The sequence below is a fragment of the Pantherophis guttatus genome, chromosome 7 (genome assembly GCF_059756535.1).
Source record: "Pantherophis guttatus breed Tessera chromosome 7, ASM5975653v1, whole genome shotgun sequence".
NCBI lineage: Eukaryota > Metazoa > Chordata > Lepidosauria > Squamata > Colubridae > Pantherophis > Pantherophis guttatus.
Window position 1 is genome coordinate 69,087,898 of NC_142069.1, and position 22,821 is coordinate 69,110,718.

Sequence of the window (22,821 nt, forward strand, 5' to 3'; positions counted from 1 at the left end):
AATGTTAGAAAAAGGACTGAATCCAACAAATTCAGAGTATTGGCTACTTTCAGCAGCTGTATCTACAGGCCTCTACATTTTATACTCAGTGTTTTTGTTTTCAAGAGCTTTTTCAATTCTGTAAGCCCTACCTGACCCAGATAATTATTTGGGGAAAGAATTCATTTTCCTCTGGGGTAAATATGGTAACTTTTTTTGGATGAACTAGTTGCCAGTAGAAGAATTAACATCACCAAATCTAACTCTAAATCCATTAGCATTCAGGAAATAATGGAATATGATTTGTTTTGAACATCTGGGTTTTTTTCTTAAAAAATTAGTTACCAATTATCGTTGCATTTCTGAAAATCGTGACACATAACAATCTTCATTGTTTTAAGCAGCACTACATTTTCAAATTACTGTATTTTGTGAAAAAAGAATTACCATATGATTTATGGAAAAATGAAGCTTACAGTCTATGAGCATAAGTACATATGGGGGGCATTGTGTGTGTGTATATATATACATATCACACACAAACACACAAATGAATTAATGTTTAGTATAAAATTACCCTCAAACCTTTTGCACCTTTATTAAGATTTGTCATCATGAATGTTCCTGCTGGAATTCTCTTACCTCCTGCCCACCATTCAGAATACAAAGTTTAGCAGTTTGCTTCTTGGCATCAACTAGCACGTTGAACATTGTGCATACAGAAGAAGGAATACGCAAATCTGTTGATTTGTTTGTCTTCTGCACTTTGAGTTCAAAAGCAGCTCTTGTTCTATTAATTGAAACATGGGATTTACAGAAATAGAAAGATTGGTCATATTTTAAATCAACTAAGTGAAAAGGGGAATTCAGTGAAAACTTGTGAAAGGCAAATATGAAATGGCTAGATGCATGTTACTAATGGGATTATCATATTTATAAGTACTAAAGTTTGATAGCCCTCTCAAGGTTAGATACTGATTTAATAAAATAGCTGCTTGACAAAGCATAGTCCAGATAAAGCACAGAATGTCGAATGTTTTCTGCACAAATTTCAAATTGACAAAAACTGATCATAGACTGCCATTATAATATATTCAGGGATTCCAGACAATTAAAAATGTTAAAGAGTTTCAGAACATGTGGCACATTTTAAATGAGCAGGGGAATAGATGGAAAAAGCATAATAATTGTTCCTTTATAAAAATAACTCCCACATAAGTATAATTCAGAAATAACTGGCTTTGTGAAGCCAATAATAGATTATGGAAGAATGATTATCACCTGAAACAATTAAAGATCAGTGGACATATTATATAGTTTTCTCTGCTTGATGAATCTATTATCATAACTGTACCAGAACAATTTGTGTTTATGGCAGCATAGTGAAATATGGCTAGTCTGACCAGTGCATATGTATTGCTACTATGCTTTCAGTAGATATTTAGAGCAATCATGACGTAGAGTCCTTGTGCATGACTTCAACAGTCAAATATATACAATTTTATCATGAAATGTTTTTACTTCTGCCAATTCATTCAATCACTTGTTTAGCTCTAGCTTATATTAATAACCTGAAAAACAAGTTCTTCAAGAGCTTGAAAATGGAAGGCAGTGTTGAATAACTTTTCTAAGAATCTTCATTTTCTTCATTTCCAGTGATGACGAAAGCAATAATGTTGATTGCTTGAGCTGGAAGTTGTAACTAAATATTTTTATTTATTTTATTTTTATTTATTTATTTTGTCGAGTACATATTAGATAATATATGTAAGTATAAGCATGAAATGAATACATAAAATGAGTACAATTAAAGGGAACATTAGGACAGGGACGGTAGGCACGCTGGTGCTCTTATGCACGCCCCTTACAGACCTCTTAGAATGGGGTGAGGTCAACAGTAGACAGTTTTAGGTTAAAGTTTTGGGGGTTTTGGGATGAGACCACAGAGTCAGGAAGTGCATTCCAGGCATTAACAACTCTGTTACTGAAGTCATATTTTCTGCAATCGAGTTTGGAGCAGTTCACTTTAAGTTTGTATCTATTGTGTGCTCGTGTATTGTTGTGGTTGAAGCTGAAGTAGTCATTGACAGGTAGGACATTGTAGCAGATGATTTTATGAGCTATGCTTAAGTCATACTGAAAGCGGCGTTGTTCTAAATTTTCTAAACCCAGAATTTCAAGTCTGGTGGCATATGGTATTTTATTACGAGCAGGAGTGGAGGACTCTTCTTGTGAAATATTTCTGGACATGCTCAATTGTATTAATGTCCGATATGCAGTGCAGGTTCCAGACAGATGAGTTGTATTCGAGAATTGGTCTAGCAAATGTTTTGTATGCTCTGGTTAGTAGTGTAATATTACCGGAGAAGAAGCTACACAAGATTAGGTTTACAACCCTTAATGCCTTTTTGACAATGTTGTTGCAGTGGGCTTTGACACTTAGATCATTTGATATGAGTACTCCAAGGTCCTTGAGATAGTGAGAGTCATCTACAAGGTCATATCCACTCAGCTTGTATTTAGTGTTCTGATTCTTTTTGCCAATGTCAGAGCATTTGTTGGTTGAGATTTGGAGTGCCAATCTTTTGCTGTATGCTTTTGCTCCCTAGTTGTATGTTGTAGTGATTAGAAGATCAAATTGGGTTCATACTGCCATTTGGTCAGAAAACTCACCATATGCCTTTGAGCTAGTCACATAAAGCCTATTTATGTGTAAGTGCCAGGATTTGAATGCCAACTTGAACATTTCTTGCTAGCCATTCCAAATACCATGAACACATTGTGCAGAAACTCCATAATATGCAGAGTTGTCACTTGGCATTGTGGAATAGAAAGAAAAGTTTTGTGCAGGAAAGGTTGCTTCAATGTATTGGTTTACCAATTTAAGCAATACAAAGTAATCCATGAAACTGAAGTACATATATGGAAACAGAATGTTAGCATCTGATACTATTTTTGTATAATGGTTAAAATATCAGAGGGAGACTATGAGTTTTAGTCCCCTTGCCCTCCAATACATAAACGAAGGCAATCGGTATTCATTTCTGAATGTTAGCCATAAAAGATTTGTCATCATGTAATGATATGTGGAAATGACCTCAGGAGACAAGAGAAAGAGCCACATACTATAGATGACTATCAGGTAAAAATATCTCAGTTCATAGGAGGGGAGGGGAGCATTTCAGAAGGGACCCTCCCTAGTTTTCTAGCGAGTAAAAGGTAAGGAGGAAAGAAATACTTTCAGACTTGCAAGATTCTGTTAATAATGTAACCTTTCAATAAAGACAGAGTTAGTATTCATAGTTGTGCTTATCTGGACTATCTTGAAGGGCTAACATTAACTTCACTGATAGTATCAGCTGAAACCTGTGGCATAACTGAGGATTCATTGGAGCTCTGGATCTGCTGCTGTCCATTCTTGCTTTCAATTCATTTGTCTCTTGCATGTGCAGTGAACACAGCAAAGTAAACAGAGCAGCCATTTTTTTTCTTTGCCCTGTGCTCTTATACAGGTGAAGAAGTGATGAAGAAGTATGCTTACCCAAGCTGCTTATTTAAAATATCTTCCCAAAGCTCCTTTACAGTCTGGGTCTGGATTTATTTTTTTACAATTATTATATAATTTAGATTATAACAAAGTTATGAACACATACCTTTTGATGCAAGCTTCTATCATATCACTGGCCATAAGTTTAAGTCTCTGTTCTAAGTGATGGGCAAACTCTGGTTCTGGCCAATGGAGATCTAAGATGAACATCTGTAAGGCATCCAGTTTCCAGAAGAGGTCTTCTGATGTTGCTGACCCATTACTAATAAACAAAAAAATTACTATTATACTTGAATCAGAGCATTAGATAAAACATAATGCTATTTCTATATTTGTAAGCATTTCAGCTACTTGCCATAAACACGTGACCAGCACTTCTGGGATCACTATTATTTTGCTGTAATTACTAGGTAGCTTTGTCTTATGCAAATTTATCAGGTGTGGCTCTAACCATTGTTGACTTCAACTTGGAGGGAAAGGAACAACTTAGACACGAACAGTAGGGTTATTTAATGTACTGAAGCTATTTCATTGCAGGTGTGAACTGAATAGAGCTGAGCAGGAAGAAGCAATTTGGACTTAAAATGGGGCATTGAGATTGATTAAAAAAATGAAAGCTTGGCATTTATCTAAGTTACTCTGCTGACTTTTACAAATTGATGATGATGATTACTATATCCACATTATTGCTTAATATCATTTAATTTCCAACCATAATATTACAACAGAAAGACATCAAGCACTGTTGCTTTTAATCCTATTAATGTCCTAATTGGAGTCAAGCAAAAATGAAGTCAAGAAAGAAGTCAGGTCTCCATCATCATTTCTGGTCCAATTCTTGGGGACTTTACAGAGGTAAAGTTGAAATTCTGAAATTATTTCATATCTACAGAAATACATGCTTAACAGTAAATTAACTATTAAAAAACAAAACAAAAGCAAAGCACTAGCACTAAGATTACAACCACAGCATGTGTAAATACTTGTCTGTTGTGTCTGACAGAAAATTACTATGTATGCTAGGTACTAGGAATGGGTTGATAATGATTTATAACACACTAAGGGAAGAGGATGATACCAGGCCGTTTATGATAATTTTGTTGCTACAAATGATACAATCAATTATTTTAAATCAGATGTTTCCTGTGTGTATATGTGTGTGTGTGTGTGTGTGTATTATCTCTTGATAATATTGTTACAAGCTATTTCCATAATGTGCACTGATTAGACTTGATGCCTGTCATGGTCATACATTGTTCTACCATGAGAATTCAAATCTTAAGACTTTTGTGACTCTTCTACATAAAAAGCAACATATGATTACTGTAGTATTAGCCTTATTTATACCTCAGATTTTATAGAATTTACTGATAATTCTGTCATTATAGGCCTGGGTTTAAGTTCACCCAGTCCTTGAAGGCAAATTAATTTATTATTCTGAAGGTCATATGTAGTGAAGAAGACAGAATGCATTCTGAATGCAGAATGCAATTGTGTCCAGTCTATACATCTCCAGCTTCCACAGAAGGACAAGATATGTGGAATTCTTATTAAACTTAGATACTCAGGAGCATTCAGAAGCCCTGTATGTTTCCTAATTTTCAGGTACTTCTCATCACTCCCAGCACACAGGAACCAAAGGCAGAATTACAGATACAGACCTATAGCCTAATTACTTGTATATGAAAAATAGGAAGTATGTTGGCCTTCAGCATCTATATAGTACATTTTTTGTCTGATTAAGCATCAACCCAGAAAGGAGCAGTGGATTATCTGAGTAAAGCAAAAACATTTCTACTATCATTTTATGCTGGTGCTGAGATTTATATGAGGCTGTAGTTGTTCAGCCCATTATCTGAATTTAGTATTTTTATAGTTGGGAGCAACAAAGTTTATTTACTTTGTTTTAGGCAGGTGACACTCTATAATGGCAACATGATGATATCAGTAGAAGGACCAAGACTGAAAATGTTGGTCTTTTTTTTTTTCTTTGCTTGCTTGAGGGAGGGGAATATGTTTTATTATTAACAGTTAAGTGTTTTGGAAACTCATTGTACCCATTTTCTTTTACTTTCTTAGGAATCATCAAGGAATTAGATTTGTTGCATAATTTTGCCAGCACAATCTTAAATTGACCCTGAGATCCCCCTTCCCCCAAAAGCCATGAGTGCTACTTGATAACTATGAATTATATCCTTTTTAGTCCTATGCTAAACAACCAAATTACATGAAAGAATAAATAAAAAACAGAAGAAACTCAATATTTCTGCCCAGAATATTCCAGAAGTGTTGAAATAATAGAATTAAATCTCAATATTCTTAATAGGTTTCGATCCAGTGTCTGAAATAGGTGAGTTTGAAGTTAATGCCAATAAATAAGTATACTTTTTAAAAAATGCTTTTATGCTTTTATTAAATATAAGCATTGTTTTAAAACTGTTCATACTCCTTATAAATACTAATCTTCATGATGATTACAGCAATACTCTGCTGCAGTGATTAAGCTAAATGAGTAGATATAAAATGTCTTTTTATACATTTGTTTGACTGCTGTAGAACTTTTTTCTTCTGTATAGTTTTGATTTAGGATGTCCTTGAGAAAATAAATTCATTTCCAAAATATGCTAGGCTCCAATAAAATCATTTTAATGACCCTTGGGACTCCTTTCTTTTCTTTTTGTCAGAATAGGATTGTAAGAGACAAATATAGATTTATGTACGAATAAATTTATGCATTTAAATTCATGAGATATATATACACTAATTGAACTGTGAGAGGCAAATACAAATTAGATCAGATTTGATCTTTTAATAGAGCTTTTGATACATTTTGGAAGCATTATTTCCACTTCAAAGTTTGGCTATTTATTAACTAAGAACTCAAAAGTGTAACTTTATGCCTTTAAGACTCTGCCTAATTCCAAATCCCTGGCAACTGATTTGGAGTGATAGGTTATTAATCACTGAGCCACAGTGCCTCAAATCATGCTAAATATAGTTCACAACTATAATTTTATTTGTTGGCTCATTTTTTGGTCTCATTAACCCATAGGAACGTGTGTCTCCTCTTGCCTCACGTGACCATTTACATTACTGATACTACAAACAAGCCTCTGAGTTAGCACAGTGGTCTTATTTAGAACTGCAAAAGTGAGCACTGAATGGAAATGGAAGAGTATCTTTGAAAGAGAACTTCTCTCCTGGCTAATTATATACCCTTGCTTTCTTTTGCAATACATTGTTCCAACTCCCTCCTGCTTCCAAGTGTGTTTTCCTCAGACAACTCTAATTCAGCATGCTTTTCACGTCTAGCCAAGATATCCTCTGCACTAGACTCTCAAGGGACCAATCAAAAAGAACACTGAATACTACACATAGCATTTTGCTCTCTTAATACCTCCTCCACCTTAATACACAATGGCCCAAATGTACCATTAAAGAGGTGGCCAGCAAAAACAACTGAAAACAAAGTAATTATGTTCCTGAGACTGTAATGACAGGTAAGAACACACATTTACTGTTCCTAACCATGCACAGAAAAGCACTTCTGTGAATAGAAATGCCACCACAAGAGCAGTATTATAATTAATTGCTTAAAATGTGTACAAGGCTCTGTGCAGGTCTGTGTGCAGACATGTTACATAAAAAGAGGATCCAGTCTTATTTCAGCTGGGCTCCTCCATGCTTGGGAAGGAACAAGCTCCTGGGACTGAGAATTCCTTTCTCAGAGATATACATTGTACAATACTCTGCTTATCTAGGAGGCCATGGATACATTATTCAGGGTGTATCCTAAACAATATTTTAAAATATGATTCTGAAGAAATTAGAAAGGCAATCTATATCTCTGTCATTCCAAGACATTTCTAAATCCCTGGTTTATTGATCAGAATTTTATTTTTTTCATTGTTATTTCAGGTATTTATTTTAAATAAGACAAGTAATCAAACAATAAGTACTTTCTGTAAATTGTGTATAAAAAAAAGGAAATCTTTGTAATTCCAAGGACTAATAGATTCATTAAGATTTAAACATACAGTATATGATAAAAGAAACTGAATATAGGTATCACTCTATACTGAGACGATTAACAGTTTCCAGATATTAGATGCTTGTAATTATACAGCAGAATCATAAGGGGCCATTTAGGCAACCTAGTTTAGGAGATATTCAACTGAAAAAAAATGTTTGTTTCCTGGATTTCTTCTTTAGGATAATGGTATCATTTTTTTCTTCATTCATCTCACCTTTACTCATTCTCCAGGATTTCTCAAATATATGTTAATAACTTACATTTCCATGAATGAAATATATGTGACCCTTACGATTTCATCTCACACAGAAGAAATATTATTCCTTATATTTTTAATCACAAGCTTGAAACCAGTTCTTCCATACTGCTCTTCATAATTGCATGACTGAACTTTTTTTGTTGTAAAAGACTTAATCTTAACCACTCAGTAGTGTGAAAAATAAGGCCCGGCACTCATGCAGAAAAGCCAAATGCATAGGTATAGAATAGGTGGTACTTGGCTCAACAGTAGTAAGTATGAGAGGGATCTAGATGTCCTAATGGACCACCACTTAAGTATGCCACCAGTGTGCTGCAGCTGCCAAAAAAGCCAATGCAGACCTAGGCTGCATTAACAGAAGGACAGCATCAAGATCATGGGAAGTGATAATACAGCTTTATATTGCACTAGTGAGACCACACTTGGGATACCAGTTGCATGATACAAAAAAGATGTTGAGGCTCTAGAAAGAGCGCAGAGAAGAGGAAAAAAGATAATAAAGGGTTGGAGGGTAACCTATATTATGAACGGTTAAGGGAATGTCTGGTATGTCTAGCCAAATGAAGAGACGGATTACGGGCGACATGATAGCTTTCTTCCAGTACTTGAGGTAGACACAGAGAAGAGGGGGTTGACTTATTCTCCAAAGCATCTGAGGGTAGGACACAAAGCAATGGATGGAAACTCATTAAAGAGTGATCCAAACGGAAACTAAGGAGAAATTTCCTTATAGTGAGAACAATTAATCAATGGAACAGCTTGCCTCCTGGGTGCTCTATTGCTGGGGGTTTATCTATTTCTAGTTGAGCAGATGAGAATCTATACCAATAAAATTATTTCCATCATTTATTTTAATGTAAACGATTCTTCACAATAGTGTCAAATCTATTTCTGAGAAGGTTTTTCAATATATCAAGCAACTTGTTTTCCTTTTGTCCCAAAGGAGCTTTTTTTCAAGAGGCAACTAGATTTTCTTGGTTTTTTTTAAAGACGTTTTGCTTCTCATCCAAGAAGCTTTTTCAGCCCTGGCTGAATGGTGGGGAATGGAAGGATTTATATTCCTTGCAGACAGCTGGTCATTTGCATTCTTTTAAAAAGTCGTTGAAGCCACTTGGAGATTTATCTGTGCCCTCAGGGTCATCTGAGTAGTGCAAATGGGTGTGGAGCCTTCTTGGAACTTCTAAAAGAACTGTGTTGTAGACAGAGATGGATGAGATCTACCCCTACCCCTCTGTTGTGAGAGGGCTATTCAGTTTTGACATAGATGGCCTCTTTAATTCCTCTTTCAAACCAGCGGTTGTCTCTGTCCAAAATGTGAACTTTGCTGTCTTCAATGACTCTCTAAAACAGCGGTTCTCAACCTGGGGGTCGCGACCCCTTTGGGGGTCGAACGGCCATTTCACAGGGATCGCCAAAGCCCTCTCTCGCCCTCCCACACCTTCACTCACCCTCACCCTCTGCCTCTGTTGGATCGGCTGTTCGCCGTTCGCTTACCCCGCCCATTCCCAATCTATTGCTACCTCCAGAGTCCCAGCTGATGGCTAGAGGGAAAAAAACCTTTAAATTCTTGCCGCGGGGCTTCAAAGAGCTAGCTGCAAAGAGGTAAATTCCTGGAGCAAATTTTTTTCCCCCTAGCTATGCTGAAAAGCGAAATTGAAAGTAAGGAAGCAGGGTCTTTGCTGCAACGTGACAAAATGAGGCAGAGAGATTTCTTTTTCTTTTTCCTCACCAAAAAAGGTAGGTGCAAAACTGCAAACAATGGGAAATTTAGAGCAAAAGAGGAGGTTCAAGATTTTAAAACACAAAAGAAAAAAAGCTCTATTTAACTAGAGAATTGTAATAATTGAGATACTATTAATTGTATATTGTGTTGAAAGCAGAAATGGTTAAGTTGTGGTTTGGAGGAATATATGGGGGAAATTATTTGGTTTATTATTATTGGTAAATATAATTAATTGATTTGTAAGAAATTGGATTGCATGGAAATAATTGGAATATTCATGTTCATATTGATTAATATACAAAAAAGGTAGTTATATAACTAATTGATTTATATTAAAATGTTGAATTTGTATTAAACAACTGTATTACATAATTACATAAACCAATGTGAGGATGGATATAAAAATAGATGACAATGCGAAGAGGTATAATATAGAATAGAAGGGAAAAATTGAATTTGATTAAGATTAGAGATGAGGATGAAGGGTAATATTGGTTCTTTTGAAAAATAGATGAATAAATATGGTAAAAAGGAAATATAGAAATTGTAAATTTAATTGAAATGACTAAACACTGTGTTGGAAGAAATATCCTTCTGGGTTCTGCTCCAAGTGGGTAAAAAGACACTGGAAACATGGAGACTGCTTGGAAAGATGGTTTAATGGTGGACAGGATCACATGGCTTGAGTTCCTGAACAGAAAAGGGGCAGATACAGTAAATCCTTGGGTTTTTATGCTCTCTCTGGCTTTGCATTTCTTGGGGCCCCGAAAGAGTATCCTGGTTGGTTGTCAGACTCCCAGGGGGTGGGGGTCTTAGCTAGCCTTGCTGGCTGATGGTCACATGTGCTTCCCAGGTCACATGTGGTGAGTTTCGGTTGCTAGATGGGGCCCATTGTGTTAGTTTCTGTTGCTATTGTGTTGCAAATGTCCTTTGACAAAGGATTGACTTTCTGCCTCTGGCCCATTAACAAAGGGTGGGGGGCAGGAAGGTGGGAGCTGCTTTGTCTGTAAAATATGCTTTTCCATTTCTCATCCAGGGAAATATAATATTCTGCCTTTTTAATATTTCCCAAAATACTTCATTCTTCTAGGAAAGGGGTGGGTGCTAACCTCCTACAACTGTTTAAATTTGTGAACCGGCTAAATACTCTGTTCAAAGAAAATACGTTGTATGTTTGTATGTCTGTTTCTAATTATTGCTACTTATTCCTATTTGTTCTCTTTTATTCTTTAAAGTTTAACAATTCATTCTTTATCTTAATATCTTTATATTTGTTTGGGGTTGGCTTTCTTCCCTTTCATCTTTTTTATTGTACAGCAATCTTTCTCCTCAAACCTACCACCTCTGTCTTTTCATTCCTTCTTACTTTCTCTTCCCCCCCTCTTTTTCTCCTCCCTACTTCCTCTTCCTTTCTCCTTCTCCTCCTCTCTTCCTCCCTCTCTTACCCTCACTCCTACTCTAATTTCCCTTCCCTTCCTTCATCCCTTTCTATTGCTGTATCCTTTTATGCATATGGACTACTCAGAGGGCTGAAAAAATTATTTTTGACTGGTCCTCACACGTTTGACCAGTCCTCAAACTTACGACTGTCCTCACAATTTATGTTTTTGCGCTATCTTGTCACCATGGTGAAGAGAAGCAGTTGTGAAATGAGTGACACGGTTGTTAAGAATGGTACAATGGGCATAAATGATGACCAGTCATAACTGCGAAGACCGGTCAAAAGTGTGAGGACCTGTCAGAAATCACATTTTTCAGCCCTCTGGGTAGTCCTTTTGTGCACAGGGACTACTCAGAGGGCTGCAAAAGTTATTTTTGACTGGTCCTCGCACTTTTGACCAGTCCTCGAATTTACGACTGTCCTCACATTTTACATTTTTTGCCCTATCTTATCACCATGTTGAAGAGAAGCAGTTGTGAAATGAGTGACATGGTTGTTAAGAATGTTGCACAGGCATAAATGTGAGGATGGTCATAAGTGTGAGGACCAGTCAAAAGTGCGAGGACCTGTCAGAAATGACTTTTTTCAGCCCTCTGAGTAGTCCCTATACACATAGCCATGGCCACCCGGTCACATGACCAGCTAGCCACGCCCACCCAGTCACATGACCTCCAAGCCACGCCCACAGAACCGGTAGTAAAAAAATTTAGAACCCACCCCTGGTTGGGGGTCACCACAACATGAGGAACTGTATTAAAGGGTCGCGGCATTAGGAAGGTTGAGAACCACTGCTCTAAAAGAATGCAAATAACTAGCTGTCTGCAAGGAATAGAAATCCTTCCATTCCCCACCATCCAGTCAAAACTGAAGAAGCTTCTTGAATGAGAAGTGAAACATTTTCAAAAAAACCCAAGGAAGTCAAATTGCCTCTTGAAAAAGCACCTTTGGGACAACCATGACCTGGATGACTAAGCATCTCCATAGACATTTGTTTTCTTTTTCTGTTTTGGTTTTTTTCCGATCCAACTTTATCCTTGAATTGCTATGTTCCAATCAGGGCTGCAATCTCACAAGATCTGTACTATAACTATGACATCATATTGACCTTTGTGTGCTAAGAATTCAGGCTCATCTTTCCAATAAATATTTTCTGTGAATATAAAAACCATATATTAGAAGTCAATGTACTTTTGAAATTTTGAATAGCTTCATTGGCTTCGTTATGGTCTTATGCAAGTCTTAGAATGAGGCAAACATCAAGCATGACATGAGAATTTTCATTGGCATGCTGTAACTCTTGAGGCAGAGATATTTTCTGACTATTTAATCAGAGTTCAAGAAAGATATGAGAAGGTAAAAGAAGTTGCTTGCCTTGCAATTATGTTTACTGCTGCATAATTCACAGAGTTCAGGAACAGGAATATTGAGAGGATAACTCAAGACCATATATAGATTGAGCACCAGAAATTTCTTGGAAAGTTGTTTCCAAGAAGGGAGAGTCAAGAATGTGCTGTAAAATGCATCTTGACTCTGCTTGATTAGAGATGTTGATGCCTCTTTCATTTGAGGACCTGTAGCAATCTCCAATGCCTGGTCCTCATTAGCTGCTGACACTATCTCAAAATTAAACAACCAAAACCAACTTCTAATGGACTGAGAGAGACCCATTACTCACACGTAGTTGATATTTTGTTGTCTCTTGAACTGCTGGCTGAGAATCCGCTCTTTAGCATCTGAATCAGTGGAGTCAGAGAAATCCATAACTACTATAGGAAAATTCCAACTGCCTTTCTATTCTGCCCAAATCTTTATTTCAGTTTCTTCCTTCAAGTTTTCAACAGATGGATGAAATATGGTTTTAAGACTTTACATTATCTTAAATAATACAAGTACACAATTCTTATGTTCTATATTTTGGAAATATGCTTAATATCTTTAATTCAAAAGTTTATTTTTTGTTTCATTTTGTAAACTTAGAACAATTATATGGGAAACAGAAATATTGGAAAGCAAAGTGTTAACATCTAATGTCATCTTCATCTAAACATAACATAGATCCCATAAGTCATTCTCAGAAAATAAAAATGGGAATAGATGAAACTGTTTATTCAGTGGTGTGACTGTGGCCACTTTCTAAACTTCACCAGGTTGACTTTTGATAAATGTTTTTGTAACTAGACATGGTCACCATGAAAAAAAGCATAGTATTTCTGAATCAAATTGAAACATGGCAAGGGTTAAAGTCCATCTACTTCATATTCAAGGATCCTGATCCAAATAAGCCCACCTACCTATTTATTTCAAACATTCATTTATACAATTGATAATCTTATGAATGAAGCTTTGCTTTGTCTGGTCTTGAGTTAAATATAAGAATGCAAGAAAACATAAAATACAGTGATTTTCACCATAATGTTCTAATCAACCTTGACCTCTTCATGAGTCCATTCTATTTTGGACATTTTGTGTACTACTGGAAGTGCTGTAATTCCTAATTTTCCTCTCTTAGGCATGAATGGTTTTGTTATGGCTACGTAAAAAATAGAATCTCCAATTACAGGGAGTGAAACAATAAATATCAGAAAAAAAAATACTGGTACCAACATTTGTATGTAAATGTAAATTACTGAATTTTTTAAATTGGTGGATACAGTAGATTTAAATGCAGGTCTTAGTGAGTACAGTGCTTCTGGATGCATCCAGGAGAAGTTTTTATGTTGGGATTGCCTTGTTTGACTCATACACCTGTGTAAACGTTGAGACCTTTTTCTACCTTTTTATAGTCATCCTTTATTTTCCACCATTTCATATTCTCTCACAAAGAAATTAGTGAAGAAAGAAACATAAAAATTGGACAATGCCTCTTGAGTAGTACAAGTTTGGAAGTCTGTGGTTTAGAAGTCTGTCTGTTTCTCTTCACATATTGCTACTTTTGTCAGTTTATTGATGCAATTTCCTAATCTAACATAATTGTAATGTATACAGTAATTGTAAGGTTGCTCTTTGAAAACACAGAAAGCTATCTGGTTCTGTTTTGTAAAAAAATAGAGATGGAATCTCACTCGGCTGCAATGTAATTAGTTGGGAATTGAACTCTATTAATGCTGGAAGTGCCTTAATAAAAGAAGACTATAAAAGTCTTATAAAAATAATACAATCAATTGCTGCTGCTGCTGCTTTTGAAATTATTTGGCACGTGCAGTGGATTAGTAACAACACGCCAAAACACAAAGAGCTATTGACATTAAAAAAAAAGAAACATACTTGAGTACAATAATTTAAAGTGCTTCCACACTGCTTATTAACTAAATAAGAGCAATTATGTAATTAAGGGTGATGACTGCTAAGTGTATCACAACAAACCTTTGCCTAGTTAATTTTAAGTAATATCCTACTGAGATCTTATACACCAAAAAGCACAATCCAATGACATTCCATGCTTGGCTGTCAACCAAAAAACTCTAATTTCCAATCCAATGATCACAAACACCATGCGGTCCAAATGCAGCTGTACAACATGACACTAGCAAGGCCATGCAGAGCTGAGACACACACAGACACTCAAAGTTCAGTCAAGAATACACACGTGGAGTCATATAAAGAAGCCATCCATGTTGGTGTAGAAAAACTAGGTATCTGTGGAAGATTAAGAGGCAAACTTGGAACTTTTGGAAGAGCTACATTGGGAAGACTGTTGGTGATGGTCCTGTGAAGAAATAAACAATGCATGGAGACCATAAAAATAATATATAAAAACTAACATTGAGGAGCATAGCAAACCAAAGTGAGAATAAAGATATTATAGGTGCAGTTGGTGTAGGCTTTCTAGAAACACTTACTTGACAGGCTGCCATGATTCCTGTTCAAGACCTCTGTGAAGGGACTGGGCAATGGATGATTCCATGAGATCAATGTAGCGGATGACCAAGGGAACAAAAATCTCCTGCAAATGCTTGTGAAACTTTCCATTGCACAAAAGTGCTTGAAAAACAAAACAAAAACAGTGCAAATAGTTGTGATTACTTCTTTTTCATTTATATAGGCTTAAGATAAAAAAACCTAATGTTTAGTAGAAGACTGTCATGGGTAAGCTAAACATAATCAAAACTGGATTTAATGGCTAAGCACTTCTTGAAGAATGCATGACTATGCAGATCTGACAGAAAGCAAATTGATTTCAACAAAACCTTGCTGTAAACGTGAGTAGGATTATATATCTGCAGACCAATGATAGTAATAAGCCATGCTTTCAAAATAAAAAATTCCTAAAAAAACCCCTCCAAAACATAAAACTATCTGGAAATGAAATGTAACCCAATTCAAAAACAAATTTAAAAATAGAACATTAATTTGGCATTTGAAGATAGTTTTGAAGTGAGATGCAAATATTTAAACATTATACTTTATGTTTCTGCCTAGAACAACATTTGTGCAGACAAAGGAAATTCAGATTTAAGCACTGCTTAGTCTTAATATATTATTTTCATATAGATATATGGGTATGTAAAGAAACACAAATATATTACAAGATCAGGGAAAAAACTGAAAAGAGGAAAAACAGCTATAGAAAGAGATTTTTTTTTAAAAAATGAAGCATTTATTTATTTATTGAATTTATATAGCGTCCCATCGAAATCTTGTGACTCTGGGTCACATTGCATGCAAAAAAAAAAAAAAAATCCAAGAAATAATAAAATAATATTACAACATAGTCAAACTCTCTGGAAACTATAATTCAAATCAAGCCAATGATTGAAAAAAAGCCGTGTCTTCAAAGCTTTTAAGAATGCTAAATCTGTATCTTAAAGAATGCTATTCCATAGAGCAGATGCTACAACTTTGTAGGTCCCCTTAGGTGGCATTGTTTCAAAGAAGGGATCTTCTGCACGCACCTTGTCAAATCTGGTGGGAAAGGCAGGTATAATTGGAAGGAGGAGAACCACCAAAAAATACTGCCTGACACATTCAAGGGCTGGAATTGGTCCAGAAGAATTGATAGTATCAAATATGTCTGAGAGATCTAGCAATTCCCGGACAGTTCTGTGCCTGTCAGAGGTAATCCACAAGCACAATCAATGTACTTCTGGTATTATCACCCAGGATGAAACCTGAGTGAAAAAGGTCTATATAATCCTTTTTCTCCAGGACCTTTGAAGGTGTAAACATCCCACCCTCTCCACAACCTTTCCCAAAAAGGGAAGGGAAGAGGAGGTTGGAGACCTGATGAAATTTCTCCAGGTGTTTGCATCTACTAAATGTGTCTTAAGGAAAGTTAAGTCCACTTCTTCTTTCAAAGCAAATGGAACCATCCCCTTTCCCAGAGAAGCATTTACTGCTGCATGGGTCCAAGGCCTTTTGGAAGGCCTTGACAGATAAGTGAAACATGGATCTAAAACACAGGAAGCGTAGTTCATAAGAGTGAAGGTTTGTTCTCCCAGCTTGTGTGTTTGTTTCCGAACGTTTAGTTACCAGGCTAGGTAACATCAGTGATGGGTCTTGTGATAAGGAGATTACTTCAGCTCAAGGTCATTGGGAGCCCCCCATCAGCAATTCACCTTCCAATGACCCTGATCTGATGTAAACTCCTTATCACAAGACCCATCACAAGACTCACAGCTGACCTATCACACGATCCTCACTGGACACACCCATACCTGAAGCCCTTGTAAACAGAAGAACACTGACATCTCCTAAACTCTGCTGAAGATCAGAGGTGGGTTTCAGCAGGTTCTGACCAGTTCTGGAGAACCGGTAGCGGAAATTTTGAGTAGTTTGGAGAACTGGTAGTAAAAATTCTGACTGACCCCGCCCCCATCTATTCTCTGCCTCCCAATTCCGAACTGATCGGGAGGAAATAGGGATTTTGCAGTAACCTTCCCCTGGAGTGAGGTAGGAATGGAAATTTTACAGTATCCTTCCCCTGGAGTGGGGTGGGAATGGAGATTTTACAGTATCCTTTCCCCTGCCATGCCCACCAAGCCACATCCACCATGCCATGCCCACCAAGCCACACCCACAGAACCAGTAGTAAAAAATTTTGAAACTCACCACTGCTGAAGATGTTACCTAGCCTGGTAATGAAATGTTTGGAAACCAGCCTACAAGCTGGGAGAACGAACCTACACCAGAGCTATAGATATTTGCCATAATTGCAAAGCATAATTCATAGCCTGAACAACCCTGTCCATTTCCTCAGGACTAACATCTTAAATCCCTCCGAGACAACCAAGTAAGATTATTCCTTTATCTTCTCCATAAAACCTGCACAGTTGTCTACTCTTAAAAGTAGGTCAGGTCAGAAAATAAATTCAAGTTTGATTGGAATGATACTTTATTAATGTAGGCAAAATTCTGAAAAACTATGGTTTTCTTTTCCTCTCTTTTATATTATTATATTTCCATAGTTTCTCTAAAATCATCTCTTTATAGCAGCAGAATCCAATTCTAATCAAATCCTAATAACTGCATCTGATGTCTTTGAAACTTTTCATGCAATGCTGCCAGAGTTCCTGCAGGTGCTCCCTATTTAAGGAGCACCGAATCACTCTAAACAAAGACCAATAGCCAGTTATCTGAATATGAGATAATAGCAGAAAAATAATCAGTTTATTGCTTTTATCACCATATGGTAGTCCTTAACAAAGGGCTGTATCTCTGCTTAGTTGGTCCCACCCTTTGTCTTGCTCCAGCAGTGGTATAGATGTCTCTTGTATTTCATCTCCTGGAATTATTTATACATTTTAGAAAATTTATATTGCCGTCTACTCACTTATGGTGACTTAAGGCAGCTTACACAAATATATTCCTCCATAAACCAGGGGCTTTCTGGAATCCATGAACACAGAGAATCCACACAGATATGATCCAGTCCAAGACTTCTGCAGTCTGCTCATTCCAAATAGTTATTGAGGCTTTGGTTGAATCACACTTCAAACTTTCAGCTCAGTACACATGCGTCCCAGGGAACTGCTCTTCCAGTTTCCAGCACTCCCATGCGTGGGAAGACCAGCCGGAACCCAGAAGAGCAATGGGCGACAGCTGGGCTGCTCAGAGAGATGGCTCTGCATCCCACTTCCGGCACGCATGCCATAGGTTCGCCATCACTAGTGTGTTTTGGACTGTTGCCATGAACTCCTGAGCTGTCCATTAAACCAGGACCAGAGAAAGCAGAATTGAAGTCTTTCAGGATCATAAGACTGGAGAACTCTATTGTCACCTCAGCAATATCTATGCAGCAGGAAGCAGTAAGAGTAGCAAACTCATTTGATCCCTAAAACACAATTTCTCAGATAAAATCTCACCTCCAATTATCTATACAATCATCTTCTTGAAATTCAGCAGAATCTCATAGATAACAATAGCTATTCCACCATCCCTGCCCCAGAATCTTGCCCCACACCATACCCCAAACCCATTGTCCAGACAGGTTTTGGTAATTCAGAACAGGCTGGTTTTCTTATCCACAATTAAATCACAAACAGGCAAGCTTTACTACAGACCAACATTTTCCCAACTTGGTGATCTCTAGGTTTCTCGAGTACAGAGGTCACATCAGCTAGGATGGTTATATGATATCTTAAAATATTGCCACTGAGCATGAAAATTCAGCAACCTGGAAGGTGAGACTCCATATATGCTACTTTCACCTTAAGCAACTGGCATGGTTACTTGAGCAGACAACTAACCCTTGGAGTAAAGGGAAGAAAGGAGAAAGAAAGGAATTAAGGAGAATGTATTGGTTTTCCAACTGTATCACTTCAATCCTCTGTGTATTCATTCACTGTATTTCAATGATGTTGAAATATGAAGATAGACTGCAAAAAATTGAGAAAAATGAGGAGCAAAAGAAGAAAAAATTAAAGACATAGTGGGACTTAATATTAAAGAGATTAGGATTGCAATCAATGATTTATTCCACTGAAATTATGGTTAAAATCAAAAGCAGCTTCTGTGGTATACATAGGCTATTGATGACTTCTTAGCATCAACGTGGAATTCTAGTTTTATTTATTTATTTTTATTTATTTTATTTCTATACCGCCCTTCTCCCGAAGGACTCAGGGCGTTGTACAGCCTAATTAAAAACACAAAGACAGACAAAATTTAAAAATAATTAAAATTATAGTTGAACTGCATTTGTACTTAAACTGCAAAGTGGTGGAAGAGGATCAACCATAGTAATTCAGGTTGAGTTCATTAGTACCACTGGCAAAGAAATCAAGTTTCTCAAGGCACCTGAATTAGATTCAGATCACTTTTCTCCAGGTACTACAGACGGTTGTTCTTATTCATGTTTTAAATACAAGCAACTACCCATCATTTTTTGTTGGTCTATCAGTTTGGTACTTTCTCAATCCCAATTCCCCCTGAATCTAACCATTCCATTTTTAGTTCCACAGCAGCTCTTGAACCAAGACCCAAAGAAAACATATCTTAGGTAAAATATGCAACACACATATGCAGCTCACACCTGCAACTCCTCTACTTGTTTTTGATTTTTCTAGCTTGACTAGCGGAGTTATCCTCTGGCCTTCTACCCAACAACTTTAATTAGAGTGTTAACTCACCTTCATTAATATAGTGATAGGATTCTGTGTGCTTATATATATTTATCACATATAACTAAGTCTTCCAAAGGTCACATTAATAAGACAGCCTGCCTGTATGAGTACTCTAGGGGAAAAAGTTTCCCATCACACAGTTTTCCTGATAACATAATAAAAATTCCATCTTATTTCCAGATTTACAAAAAAAGAGTAATTCTACAGTTGATTTACTGGCAGAAAATAGTAAGAGGAAATTAGTATTACGTATGCCTTATGTATGTCCTTACCTCCAGTTAACAAAATAAGCAATAGAAATGTTTTAACAGATTTAACAGATTAACAGAGTTGGAAGGGACCTTATAGGTCATTTAGTCCTATGTTTTAACATTTGGAAAAGAAACTAAAGTTATGTTCCAATGGTCAATGGTTTGAGTCTGTGACATCCAACTCCTTATAAATGCTTCAAAAACACAACTTGAACTATCTGGAAAGATGTAATATATGCAGAGGGAATTACTATGACCTGGGCAATGGGGACTGGTACAGGGGTGAAATCCACTTACCTTCGCTACCGGTTCGCAAATGGGAGCACTCGCTTTGCTCATGGGCGACACCTCTGCACAAGTGCAGGACCTTCTGCACATGCGCAGAGCATCAAAAAAGGGACGTGATGACATCCGGGCAGGTGGGCCAAGTCTCCTGACGCCGGTGCTACCGGTTTGCCCGAGCGGTATAGAACCAGCTGCACTTCACCACTGGACTGGTAGGTGATGAAACATGTGTCAGGATACCAAAACTATGAATCCCCTCAAAATGTTGGGATTCAAATATATAAGGGGCAGATTTGCATAGAGACAAACAGTTACTGGAAAGTACCTTGAGCTTCTTGAATATTTTGTGAAATGCTCTGTGGTAACCTTCTCCTTGGAGGAATTTGCTTTAATCAAGCCTCTTGGGCATGTATTGCTGTTAAGATGTTGTTCTAGGGGAATAAAACAGGGATCTAAAAGCTAACACTAAATATAAATAAGCTAAAATATTGCTCACCTAAGCAGGATTGCTCTGCGCAAATTCTTTCAAAAAGGTATTTTTCAACATGAGAGAACATACATGAAGTGCCTCTCCTCAAATCATTGAAGTAGCCATGATTTTTTTCCAAATTGTGTAGAAAAAAATGTGGAAGACTCAGACAGATGTAGCTGCTTTTATTCAAAAGAGATTATTCATACATGTACTTTATATTGTACGTCACGGTCAAGCGGTATGTATTATATTTAATCTATTATTTAATGTATTATATTTAATTTAATCTTTATATTTAATCTAACCCTTAATGCCAGTTCACAAATTACTCTCTTTTTCAAGAACACCATTTACCTTTCTTCAGGACAGTTGGAAATGTTAAACACATTTTTAGCATGAGTCTGGGCTATTTTCCAGAAAATCATAGCAGAAAATGATCTCATGGATCTCTTAAATAAGACTTTGTGAGCAATGTACATGCAAACAATAAGTGGGTTATCTCAGAGTACGTTAAATAATGCTTTGTTTGTATGAATCAGGATCTTGGAGAATGTGGCTGTTCAAACATTAAAATTAGCAATCCAGGTGGTTTGAATTTTAAAGTAGCAACAAATGCAAATTTATTTGTTTATTTATTTAGCATGTAGCATATTGTACATGGACAAGCAAAATATATTAACATGTATGGGGTGTAAAGCTAGGTTGTCTCCTCGTGGTGCATCCTGGATAGAGTGACAGCGTGAACTAAATAAACTAGCAACTGCTGGCAGCCAGATTACTCTGTAGACATTTCTGGCTCTCAAAATACATGGCAAGAAATATAAAAACCTATCTATATATACATTTATCTATATTTTTTGATAAAACAGTAAAATTATCCAAAAAGGGATTTAAGAGTTATAAATCTGTGCCACAGATTGCCGGATGTGAGTCCCTCTTTGTGAGATGGGGTCATGGGGTTCAGATGGGCTTGCTGCTTATGTACCTGGCTCCCTGCCGCGTGGCAACGGCCCTGCCCGAGCTACTCGACGTGATAGCCACGGTGGCAGTTGATACACCCAGGCTTATGGTCATGGGTGATTTCAATCTGCCGTCTGTTGGTGAAACGTCGGAGATGGCTCGGGAGTTCATGGCTTCCATGACGGCCATGGACCTGACCCAGTTAGTTCATGGCCCCACTCACAGGGGGGGACACACGCTGGACCTGATTTTTGTCTCTGGCCAGTGGTTGAGTGGTCTTATTATAGGGGATATAGACATGAAACCCTTGTCATGGTCAGATCACTCACTCCTTCGTCTGGACCTTCGAACCGCTACACCCCGCCGCAGGGAGGCAGACCCAATTAGATGGATCCGCCCCAGGAGCCTGATGGATCCTGATAGGTTCCAGATGGAGCTTGGGCCAATTCCTGAAGTTCTGGCACACGATTCGGCCGAGGACCTGGTAGCTGCCTGGGATCGGGCGGCTGGTGGGGCCTTGGATCGAGTTGTGCCTTTGCGGCCTCTGACCCGGTGTCGATCCCTCGCGGCTCCTTGGTTCACCGAGGAGCTGAGGGAGATGAAACGCCGGAAAAGACGCCTAGAGAGCAGTTGGAGGGCCAGTCTCGCTGAATCTGACCGAACACTGGTAAGGTCACATATTAAGACCTACCTAGTGGCGATGAAGACGGCAAAGTTTAACTACTTTTCCGCCTCTATTGCGTCATCAGGGAATCGTCCGGCCGCCCTGTTCAGGGTAACCCGCTCCCTGCTCCATCCGGGAGCGCGGGAGGATCCCTTGGAAGGCAGGGCGGAGGATTTCGGACAATACCTGTATGACAAAATCGCTCAGATCCGGGGGGATTTGGACTCTGACTGGGTAGATCAGGGCAGGGTGACGAGGAATAGTCTTGAGAATGTTACCTGGGAGGAGTTTGATGCTGTGACTCCGGATGATGTGGACAGGATTTTGGGGAGACTTAGTGCGGCCACATGTTTACTGGACCCGTGTCCCTCCTGGTTGGTACTGGCCTCCCGGGAGGTTACACGAGGCTGGCTCCAGGGTGTTATCAACGCTTCGTTGAGTGAGGGTCACTTCCCCGCCGCCTTGAAAGAAGCGGTGGTGAGGCCTCTCCTCAAGAAGCCGTCCCTGGATCCGGCAATATTGGCCAACTATCGTCCTGTCTCCAACCTTCGCTTCCTGGCGAAGGTTGTTGAGAGTGTGGTCGCGCGACAGTTTCCACAATTCTTGGAGGAAACATCCTATCTAGATCCATTCCAGTCGGGTTTCA

General features: G+C 37.8%; 1 protein-coding gene across 11 annotated transcripts in view; it reads right to left on the reverse strand.

Annotated features, from left to right (window-relative positions):
• CADPS2 (calcium dependent secretion activator 2) overlaps positions 1–22,821 on the reverse strand; it is a 370,960-nt gene that overhangs the window by 64,496 nt on the left and 283,643 nt on the right. For 6 of the 11 annotated variants that reach the window (XM_087874198.1, XM_034431089.3, XM_034431086.3 and 3 more), the window contains exons 19-22: positions 14,822–14,963; positions 14,569–14,688; positions 3,633–3,788; positions 622–769 (exon numbers count right to left, since the gene is read on the reverse strand). In XM_087874198.1, the coding sequence (XP_087730324.1) occupies positions 622–769; positions 3,633–3,788; positions 14,569–14,688; positions 14,822–14,963 (566 nt within the window). The remainder of the gene's footprint in view (positions 1–621; positions 770–3,632; positions 3,789–14,568; positions 14,689–14,821; positions 14,964–22,821) is intronic. The other 5 variants (XM_087874199.1, XM_034431095.3, XM_087874197.1 and 2 more) reach the window with 1 other exon arrangement.